At 34.9% G+C, this 11,288-nt stretch overlaps 1 protein-coding gene and 1 pseudogene across 1 annotated transcript; both read left to right on the top strand.

The window, feature by feature from the left end:
- Nucleotides 1-3,201: 3,201 nt before the first annotated feature.
- LOC145071367 (uncharacterized) lies at nt 3,202-4,219 on the top strand (annotated as a pseudogene).
- Nucleotides 4,220-5,570: 1,351 nt separating this feature from the next.
- Nucleotides 5,571-9,159, top strand: LOC145069898 (uncharacterized). The gene is made up of 9 exons (XM_079016843.1): nt 5,571-5,863; nt 5,953-6,107; nt 6,195-6,482; nt 6,553-6,682; nt 6,775-6,882; nt 7,455-7,557; nt 7,635-7,760; nt 8,435-8,625; nt 8,877-9,159. Exons 1-9 carry the CDS (start codon nt 5,811-5,813, stop codon nt 8,965-8,967), a joined length of 1,245 nt encoding a protein of 414 aa, XP_078872969.1. The 5' UTR covers nt 5,571-5,810; the 3' UTR covers nt 8,968-9,159.
- The last annotated feature ends 2,129 nt before the right edge of the window (nt 9,160-11,288 follow it).

The following is an 11,288-nucleotide window of genomic DNA, read 5'->3' as shown; positions in this document are numbered from 1 at the left end:
TTGAGCATCGTCTGTGATCAAGAAATCCATAGAGTTAAATACTCTTTCGAGGAAATATAGAATTTATGGTTATTACCTAAGATGAAGAGATAGCGTATGGAATCATTATGGAAGTTCTATTTTCATTGATGATTCCGGGACGTAATCATCCTAAGGGGGAGATAATGGTAACGCCCGTAGATCAGGGCTAGTCAATTTAAAGACGATAAGCGTCAAAAATGAGTTTATGATAGAAGATTATTTAGAATGAATAATCTTAACTAGGTTATAGTATATGTTACAAGGATTCCGTACATATAAAGAACGTCGAAAACGGAGCTCGTATGCGAAAGTTACGCAATTTAGAAGTTCGACGAGTCAATTACGCCCCGCGTAATTTGAGTACGCCCCGCGTACTCAGGCGGATGCAAGTTGCCTGACCAATACTCGAGTGCCACAGGTCGACGCATGCAGTGACGTCAAAGTACGCCCCGCGTAACTGAGTATGCCCCGCGTACTGAGTACGCCCCGCGTAATTTGAGATTACGCCCCGCGTAATCCTAGACCCAGCAGCCTATAAATAGAACTCGAGAACAGCCATTTCCTTGCGATTTTTCTTACTTTCTCTCTAAGTTTTTGCCTCGATTTGCGTGCCAATCATATCCCGAAGCCCCGGTATTATTCCCGAGCCCCGAAGCAAGATCCGAATCCCCGAGGATCCCGAAGAGCGTTATTCCCGAGCCGAAGCGCTGCCCGCGAGGAGCCGGTTTTTGTGAAGATCTTCCAGATCTACGGAGAAACACTACTTCTGCAAGCCGTAGTGCTGCCCGATCATCTTCTGATAAGGTGAGTGTATAGTCACTTTCATCTTACACATAAATATGAAGTATTTTATAAAATACGTGTTATGTGTATATTTATATATATTGTTGTTTATATGCGTGAGTGCATAGTTACTTTCTTCTAATACATAAATATAAAGTATTAGCTATGAAATACGTGCTATGTGTTATATATTAATTATCTATTTGAGATGGATTTGGAATTGATGTTTTTATACGGGTGTTAAATGATTTAAATTGTGTTTTTATTTATATCTACAAAAATGTTGGGTAGAACATGGGTAGATGAAATAGTTGGTGACGATGCGACTTCGTGCCTATTGAGTAAGCCCAGGTGACTATGAGACGTAGTGCCTATTGTGTAAACCCTGGTGACTATGAGACGTAGTGCCATTTGTATGAACCCAGGTGACTATGAGACGTAGTGCCTATTGTGTAAACCCTGGTGACTATGAGACGTAGTGCCATTTGTATGAACCCAGGTGACTATGAGACGTAGTGCCTATTGTGTAAACCCTGGTGACTATGAGATGTAGTGTCAATTGTATGAACCCTGGTGACTATGCGACGTAGTGCCTATTGTATAAACCGTGGTAGCAAATGGACTGTGTGCCAGTTCCTTAGGTAAACCCTTAGGAATGAATGAAGAAAGTATAATCGATTATTAGGGTAAAACCTTAATAAATAAAGAAGATAATGGGGATGGGTATTTGGGTTGATTGTTGATAATTGAATGTAATAAATGTATTATTGTGGGTTGAAAACCCTATATGCTCACCAGGCTCCCAAGCCTGACCCACTCAGTTTTCTTTGTATCACAGGTATCAATACGAAGATATAATTCACTGAGAGAATAAAGGAGATGTAAATCATTAGTGTAAATAAATGTAAGTTATGTTTATGTTTATGTTCCTGTATTGACGATGACATCCCAAACGTTTTAAAATGAATAAAATACGTTTCTTCGAAAATGTTTTAATAACGTATTTATCATGTTTTTTTGGGGACAAATTCCGCAACATTTTTATTAAAGAAGTACCCTGATTTTTATAAAGCATAAACAAAATCGGTCTTTTCTGGCCGTGAAAATGGGGATGTCACAGTACGCCTAGCATATAAGGTTATATGGTCGTGGGTGCGGAGAGGCGTACGCCCAACATACGAGAAGTACGCCCAACGTATGCTCAGTGTTTCTAAAACCCTATTTTTAGGGCTATGTCACTATAAAAGGAATAATGTGCCTCAGGGGTCAACCTCCATCTCATCTTTAGACAACCACCACAAACCCTAACCCTCCCTTGAGTGTTCTTGGAGCTTTGGAGGCCATTAGAGAGCATTTTGGTGTTGTGAAGCCATTTTTCAAGCAAGTAAAGAATATAGCAAGGTGGTGGATCAAAGGGGAAGCAGTAGATCCAAGATTGTGGTTCCATTTCAGATCATTTTGAGGTATAAAGTCTGAAACTTTCCTCAAGTGTAGACAGATTATTCTTGGTTAGTATTCTAATTCTCATACATATTTAATTTTGGCTATAGGGATGTTTAGGAGCAATAGATGGGACACACATAAGTGTACATGTACCAGAGGTAGAAAAACCTAGATATAGAAATCGAAAAGGCGAAATTACAACGAATGTACTTGCTGCTTGCACTCTTGATATGTAATTCATTTATGTATTACCAGGCTGGGAAGGATCTGCTACAGATGGTAGAATACTAAGTGGTGCAATGCTTCGAGAAAATGGGTTACAAGTTAGTAAAGGCAACTATTATCTTGTTGATGTCGGGTACACGAATGGAGAAGGATTCCTCGCTCCATTCAAAGGTCAAAGATATCATTTGAATACTTGGTTGAATGGTCATCGTCCAGAAAAGGTAGAGGAATATTTTAACATGAAGCACTTGGCTGCAAGGAATGTCATAGGACGTTGCTTAGGGGTATTAAAAAAAAAGATGGGCTATACTTAGAAGTCCATCATTTTATCCCATTCGAACACAAAATAAAATTATTGTTGCTTGTTGCCTTCTACGTAACTTTATACGAAAGGAATTGCCATATGATCCACTTGACGATGATGACATTATTGACACAAACAACGATGAGGAGGATACAGATCGTGGATCACAAGTCGAGCACATAACAACAATTGGAACATCGAATGAATGGACAACTTTCAGAGAAAACTTGGCTAACTCAATGTTTAATTCTTGGAGATCTAGGCATAACTGATTTCTTATTGTTGCATTAAGTACATTGTGATACATTTTATGGAATTTTAGTAATATTATGTTTTCAGTTATGTTGTGTTTGATAGCGACTTGTTATATATTTAGTTAATGTTTCTATAGTTCTTTATGTATCTTTTTTTTTAATTGTCAATGTATGGAGTCACAAATTCATGGTGATAAGGGCCCAGGAAAAAAAAATAAAAAGAAGTGGAATGATATAGAAGACGAGAAACTTGTTGAAGCTATGGTTGATATACTCAATTCAGGTTCTCACTTTAAATCTGACAATGGTTTTAAGCCTGAGTTCTTTGGTGCGGTGGAAACACGACTTGCAGTCTCACTTCCCAACTCGAGAATAAAAGCTAAACCACATATTGAATCGCGCATAAAAACTTTGAAGAGCGATTCGTCTGTTGTGCATGATATGATGTCATGGAACACCACAAGTGGTTTTGGATGGGATTATGAAAATAAGATGCTTGAAGCTCCTCAATCTGTTTGGCAAGCATATGCTCAAGTAATGTTTTTAATCGAATGATCTAAAACTATTTTTTAAATATTTTTAGTATAATGTATTATTTATTATTTTTGGATTTTTTTAGGTACATAAGAATGCAACAAAATGGAGAGGCAAAAAGTTTCCTCATTATTGGGACTTATGTCTTGTATTTGGAAATGATCGTGCTAATGGAAGAGATGCTCAAACAACGGCGGATGTTATATTTGAGATAAATAACGAACAACAGGAACCCCCGAAGATTACATGCAAGGGACTGGAGATGGGTTAGAGGATATAGATGTTGATGCTCCTGTGAATAGTCCTATATATGCTCATTCTAAAGAAGATTCGAGTACACAACGAAAGAGAAAAAGAAGAAATAGTTAGGATACCTTTAATGAACAGGTTGAAAGATTCGGCAGATATAATTGGTTCAAAGATTGATAATGCAACAAGTACCTTCAATGAGGTTTTTGGGATCGAGAAAGATAGAGAAGACCTACGTAAAAAACTTAATTCTGAGATGAAAAAGGTTGTTGGTTTAACTGTCTGTGATTGTAACAAGGCAGTTCGTATGCTTTCAAAGAATAATGAGTTGATGGTAATCTTCTTTACCGTTGAGGAGGAAGACAAATTTGAATGGGTAAAGGACCTGCTTGAAGATGATGTTTGACGTTATTTATATGGCTTTTTATGATATTGTAGTTTTTTAAGTTATAAAAGTATGATAATTTTAGTTTGTTAGTGTTGGTTAGACTTTGATATGGTTTTATGAGATAGATTTTTTAATTATAAATAAAAGTTCTTATTTATATAAACCATTTAGAATAGAAACTATAATTTTCAAATAGATAATGTTGAATTTTATTGAATTCTATGAATTTTATGTTGTAAATGTATTTTTGTTATTGTAAATTATTTTTATTCCATTATTTTTTTCTTTTTTGTACATACCAAAAAACAAATGAATTATTTCATTCCACCAAGTAACCAAACATAAGGAAAGGTAACAAAGCATTCCATTACCTCATCCATTCCATTACCTAGGTCCCGTTTGATACGCATCTTTCTAGGTCTAAACAGATCTTTCTAACTGAATTGACCGGAAAGACTGTTTGATTTACACAAAAGAAGGGGTCTTTCCCGGTAAGATATGTCTTTCCCAAAAAGCCCTAAAATCATATATTTCTGGCTGAATGAGCTGGAAAGACAATTATACATCAAACCTCGCCTATTTCTTTATTTATTGGATTATTAATTTTTTTAAATAACTTTTTTTAAATTTATTTTTTATTGAGTTATTATTTTTTTCATTATTCAGCACAGTCAATCAGATGTACAATCAAACCATGGTTTCTTTCCCAGTCAGAAAATTTCCCAGACAGCATTTTACCAGACAACACTTTCCAAGACTGAAAGTAGGCCTCACAATCGTGTCGTGTTCGGGTTGGCGTGTCGCGGGTTGGCGGGTTGGTGGGTCAAAATATGTCAATCCAAACATGACCCATTTAAATATACAGGTCACGGGTTGGCGGGTTTGGAACATAAACTCATATATGACCCGCCAACCTATTTATTTATACGGGTTTACAGGTTGGTGAGTTTGTGGGTTAGAATTTTAGACATTTAAGTCTTAAACATCCAAATGAAAATTAAAAACATTCATAGAAATATAGGTCACGACTTACGACCTTAGATCATCCACCACGAGTCAAAATGTCAAAACAGTCAAATGGTCTATAAATCAATGGTATATATTATATAATACTTATTAAATATTAATACTTGATACATAAATACATTGAAAAATAAAATAATTTTTTTTTATTAAGAATATAAACGGATTGGCGGGTCAACCCGTTTTTTTTGAAAAACCCTTATATGACCCGTTTAATAAACGGGTTGGCGGGTTAACGGGTTGAAAAACTCAACCTAAACCCATTTATTTCGTATCGTGTCGAAAATTGTCAGCCCTACCGAAAGTAGCAAACGGACCTTAGTCAACCAACCAAACACACCCTAGGTTTATTCTCTTCCGCTCCGAATAGATCCATGATCCATCTCCATTCCGTTACTTCCACCTTCTCCCTCATCTCTCTTGCCCTAAAATCAAAATCCCCAATTTTCTTCTACAGCGCAACATATATCGCTTACAACTACACATTCACGCTCATTCACACCAACCTAACCATTTTCCCTTGAACAATTTTGTTGCAAGAATCTCACATGCTTCGCATTTTGCCAGTGTAATATTGATTGTAATCATGCTGGACACAAATGCACTGGTTCATGATTTCTTGAACAAGCTTAAAAGACGGTGAGTGCTAATTATTCTTTCCTGTGTTTGTCAAGTTTTGAATTTACTGTTTATTTATGTTGTTTATGATTTCTGTACGATGGGGGCAGTCAGATTGAGGGCTCAAAGGCCACAGCGAAGCTGACCGCAGAACTCCTCCGTAGTGTGATATCGCAGCAGCGTCTTCCAAACACAAACCAAGCCGGGGCTCTTATCGATGCAATTAAGGCGATTGGAGAGCAGCTTGTTGCTGCTAATCCAGTGGGTTAGTTTGCTTTTTTCTGTGTATTGACAAATTATCGAATGCTTATTTCTTCTGTTATCTAATTTCTTTGATTGGATTGGGTTTCAGAACTCGCTGTTGGTAATATAGTGAGGCGTGTTCTACATATAATCAGGGAGGAAGATCTTTCACTCACGACATCTGCCATTGGTGGATTAAGCTTATCAGCCATTAGTGATGATGAAAATGACGTTGAACAAGACAATTATCCAGTTTTATCAGCTGCTGCTGTTGCTGCTGCTGCTAGAAATGCTCTGAGAGCTCCATCATTGCAGACCCTTCTAGAGGGTGTACCTCACTCTGCAGCTGTTCTTCACTCCAACTCTTCTGCAGATGATTCTGAAGAAAAAACCAAATGTTAGTTTGTTTTTTATTTTTAAATGTAAAGCTTATGAAATTTCTCATGACTTGATTTTATACACTACAGCTACTGATAAAAATTCAAGAAGTCGAAAGCTAAAGCACAATGTTATCGAGACTGTGAATGATCTGATTCAAGATATTGCCACCTGTCATGAAGAGATTGCTGAGCAAGCAGTCGAGCATATTCACCATAAGTATTCTCATTTCTCTCTAAACCCTTCTTCCCAAAAGTTGTTAATATAATATTAATAGTCAATATATTAAATAAAAAAACAATTATTTGCAGTGAAGTTATATTGACCTTAGGAAGTTCAAGAACTGTCATTGAATTTCTTTGTGCTGCAAAGGAGAAGAAGAGATCATTTCGTGTTTTTGTAGCAGAGGGTGCTCCAAGGTCTGTGCTACTTTCTTTTTTAGAGTATAGAAAAGTTACATTTTTGGTCCCTGAATTTAGCTAATTTTTTCGCTTTTGGTCCCTAAAGGAATCTGTTTTCAAATATTGTCCTTAATTTGATGTTTCATAACAGTTTTGGCCCCTGAATCGTTAATCCTACCTACCCAGCTGTTAATATCTTTAAAATGACCATTTTGGTCCATGTGGTACACTATTCTTTTTGGTTTTGGATCAAGGGCAAAATGGTCTTTTAAGGATTAAGGGACCAAAATCATTATGAAACATTAACCAAAACTGCAAACTGATTCCTTTAGGAACCAAAAACGAAAAAAACTGCTAAACTCAGGGACTAAAAATGCAATATATTCTAGAGTCTAGACTAAGTTACAACTTTCGTCCCTGTGCTCTTTCAAAAGTTACGTGCTCAGTCCCGGTGTTACATTTTTTTGCATGGTTGGTCCCTAAAGTGTAGTTCCATTGCACTTTAGGTCCCTGGCTTGGACATGGTCTAAAAAGGATGTTAAGTCCAAAGTAAAATGACTATTTTGCCCCTCATCTTATTCTTTAAATAGGTATGAAGGACATATTCTTGCAAATGAGTTGATTAGTAGAGGACTACAAACAACAGTAATCACTGATTCCGCTGTTTTTGCAATGATTTCACGTGTAAACATGGTATGCAACGAATCAAGTCATTAAATAATCTGCCAATTTACCATTTTGACCCTGGTTTTGAAATTGGTAATAAATAGGTTATTGTTGGGGCCCACGCTGTGATGGCAAATGGTGGAGTGATTGCACCTGTTGGATTAAGTATGGTTGCACTTGCAGCTCAAAGACATGCTGTCCCTTTTGTTGTTCTTGCTGGCATCCATAAGGTTAAATGTTTTTATAATTTTCATGATTATAAATTCAAGAGTAGATTAAATTTTTGGTACTCTTCCAAGTAAAATGACTATATCACCCTTTTTCTGATTTTGTTTTATATATATTTGTTATTTAATTCCTAAGTCTAAGTGTAAATTTCATTTTTGGTCCCTGAGTATTGCTGATATTTTTCCAATTTTGGTCCCAAAAAGTTTTCTTTTGCAATTTTTGGCCCCAAAAGTTTTCTTTTGCTGTTTTGGTCCCAAAAAGTTTTCTTTTGTGATTTTGCTTCCAAAATGTTTTCTTTTGCATTTCTGGTCCCAAAAAGTTTTCTTTTGCAATTTTGGTCCTCATTTGAAGTTTTTGCAACATCTTTTTTGTTCGCTTCCAAGTAAAATGACAATATTAACCCCGTTTTTTTTTATTATTATTTTTTTTATAACTATTTGTTATTTAATTTACCTGATTTCAATAATAATGCAACCACAACATAAATAATAAAGACAATATAAAAAGCTAAATAAAGGGTATTATAGTCATTTGTACATGGACCAAGGACAAACATCAGGGACCAAAAATTTAAACTACATTAAATCTAATAACTTATTAAGAATTGACAACACGTATGCAAGTTATGATTGGTTGTTTGTTTGTTTGTTTGAACTGTTTTGGTGTGTAATGACAGTTGTGCCCTTTGTATCCTCACAAACCAGAGGTGTTATTGAATGAATTGAAGTCTCCATCTGATTTACTGGATTTTGGAGAGTTCTCTGATTGCATGGATTCCGCCACTGGAATTGGATTCCCTCTTCATGTTGTGAATCCTGCATTTGACTATGTGCCACCTCAGCTTGTCACTCTATTTATTACAGACACGTAAGTTCACTTGTATTTGATTGAAGTTTATTTTTTATTTTTTAAAAAACAACATTTTTTCTTTCTCTATCAGTTTAATTTTAGCTTTCTAGTTATTGATAACAAACTAGATGGTTGAACTTGAATGACTCATTCCGTTCCTTTGTGGTGGAATTAGAAAAGGAGTGGAATGATTCATTCCATTCCTTCCATTTTGTTAAACTAATGTAACCTTATATATTTATTTATTTATTATTATTTTCTTTTGGCAGTGGAGGGCACAACCCATCGTATATGTATCGGCTGATTGCAGATTATTATTCAGCTGATGATTTGGTCTTACAACGAAAGCCTACTTTTTGATATTGCTTAAATTTATATCCATTTTTTATAGATCGAAATGTAGCTTTTTTATTTTTATTTTTGTTTTTATTTATCCAAATTAGTTTGAATTTCTGGTTTCTTCGAGATAGGGTTTTTTGTTACTTGGGGATTGTTTATTTTTTCCCCGTTACTTCCTATATTGGTAAGATGATTAAGGTGCTCTTCCTAGGATCTTTTGTTTATGGGGAAGAAACGTTTTATTTTAAGACTTCCCTTTTTAGAAGGGAAGAACACACAAACGTCAAAACGTCTTTTTAGAAAAATCACTTTTAAGGTCTAAAAAAAGACGTGTCTATCAATTTCTTAAAATTTATTTATAGTGATAATGATAAAAGTAAAAACTCTTAACTATAAGAAAAGTGATTATTACAACTAAATATTCATAGCTTCTTCGTTACGTTTTTGTCTTAAGCTTGATTTAAATTTGTATTACTTGTTTTAACAAAAAGATTTATTTTCATAAGAAATTATGTTGGTAACTGTAAGTTAATAGTTTTTTAAAATTATATTAGGGTAAAATATTAAAATTAAATAATTAATACAAAGAAAAGAATATGTACATTGATATATATAAATTGCCAAAAAAAAATATACATGATACATATGAAATAAGAATTGGGGTTTATGTTGAAACACAATACTATATGGATGAGTATTTACTATTTAGACCGGTGGATTGGATCGATAGTAGTTTTATCATTTATGTAATAGGTTTGTTTTTCAATTCTTAAGTTGGCTATGTTCCGGTCTTTTAGTCAGGTTGTTTCTATGGTTTTCGAGTATTGAGCCATTTTTTTTTTGTGTAATTTGTAAAACTTTTTAAAACTAGATAACTTATTTGTTTGAAGTGGAATTGACATAAGATCTTATTTGTTTGAAGTGGAATTGACATAAGATCTTTTCCAACATGTATTTTATAGTTTGATGTATTTTATAGTTTGTACTTTTTAACTTAGGCTATAATTACATCATTTTTAGCTATATATTGAATGAGTTACATTCCCCCCAAAGTAAGGGTATTAGAGTTGAAAGTTTTTAAGCAATTCAATTTTTATGTGTAATTTGTGAAACCTTTAAAAATTACGTAACTCATTCATTTAAAGTTGGATTGATATGCAACCTTCTCCAAACTGTACTTTATAGTTTATACTTAAATTTAGGCTATAAGTTCATCATTTTTGGTTCCATAATGAATGAGATACAATCCCCCGAAGTCAGGGTATCAAAGTAGAAAGTTTTTCGATATTGCTTCAACGACTTGTAGCATACATAACGAATGTTGTACATGTCCAACGGGTTCAAGAACTGGAAAATCGGCATCGACACAGGAACCATTCCAGAACCGGCACAAGAAATAGCATGAAGGATGTCGATTGGGCTTTTAGCGTTCTAAGCTCTTGTTGGAGCATAATACAACATTCGACATGGACAATCTCATTGAACAAAACAAAAGTTTTCATGTATGCTTGCATTATACGACATAATAAGATACTCCAAGATAAGGATGCTTTTATATCTTCGGTTCATGATATTGATATTGAACCCCATATTAAGGAAGAAGTGTATGCATATATGCCCATGAATTAAGCGATATAGAAAGCCACCACCAATTTCACTTGGCTATTTTATAATTACATTGAACATGTCTACATACCAACTATGGATAAATGAAATGTTATTTTTATTTTTTATTTTTAAATTTTTTTTGGTTTTAAATTTATAATGTTTAATTTTAAAAATAAAAATAAAAAATATAGTGAGTTGGGGGACGAGAAAGATAGGGTTTCATGTGTTGTGAGATGCAAGAGGTGAAAGTTAGAGGTGAGAGAAAAACTTATGTGGAAGTGATATGACAAGTGGGGTTGATAGAGATGAACTCCTTCTATGCTTAAGTGTAGGGGCAACTATCCCAACATGAACCTGTAACATCCCCTCTAATACATATCACAATATTGTTCGTTTTTGGCTCTCGACACAAAAGCTTCCCAGGGGATTGAGGTCGGAGACATTGTGTTACTTAAAGTGTCGCCGTGGAAGGGAGTTATAAGGTTTTAGAAGAGGGGGAAACCGGGTCCTTGATACATTGGTCCGTATAAGATTGTTGCTCGCGTAGGCAATGTAGCGTATCGTCTAGAACTACCGGAAGAGCTCAATCAGATACACAACACATTACATGTATCGCAACTAAGGAAGTGTATTACAGATGAGACGACATCAATGCAACTTGAGGATTTCCAGGTGGATGAGAGATTGAATTACGTTGAGAAACCAATCGATATCTTGGATCGAAAGACAAAAGT

This window comes from Lactuca serriola, chromosome 8, assembly GCF_051521515.1.
Source record: "Lactuca serriola cultivar US96UC23 chromosome 8, Lser_US96UC23_V15, whole genome shotgun sequence".
NCBI classification, from domain to species: Eukaryota; Viridiplantae; Streptophyta; class Magnoliopsida; order Asterales; family Asteraceae; genus Lactuca; species Lactuca serriola.
This window is presented reverse-complemented; position numbering and strand designations above follow the sequence as displayed.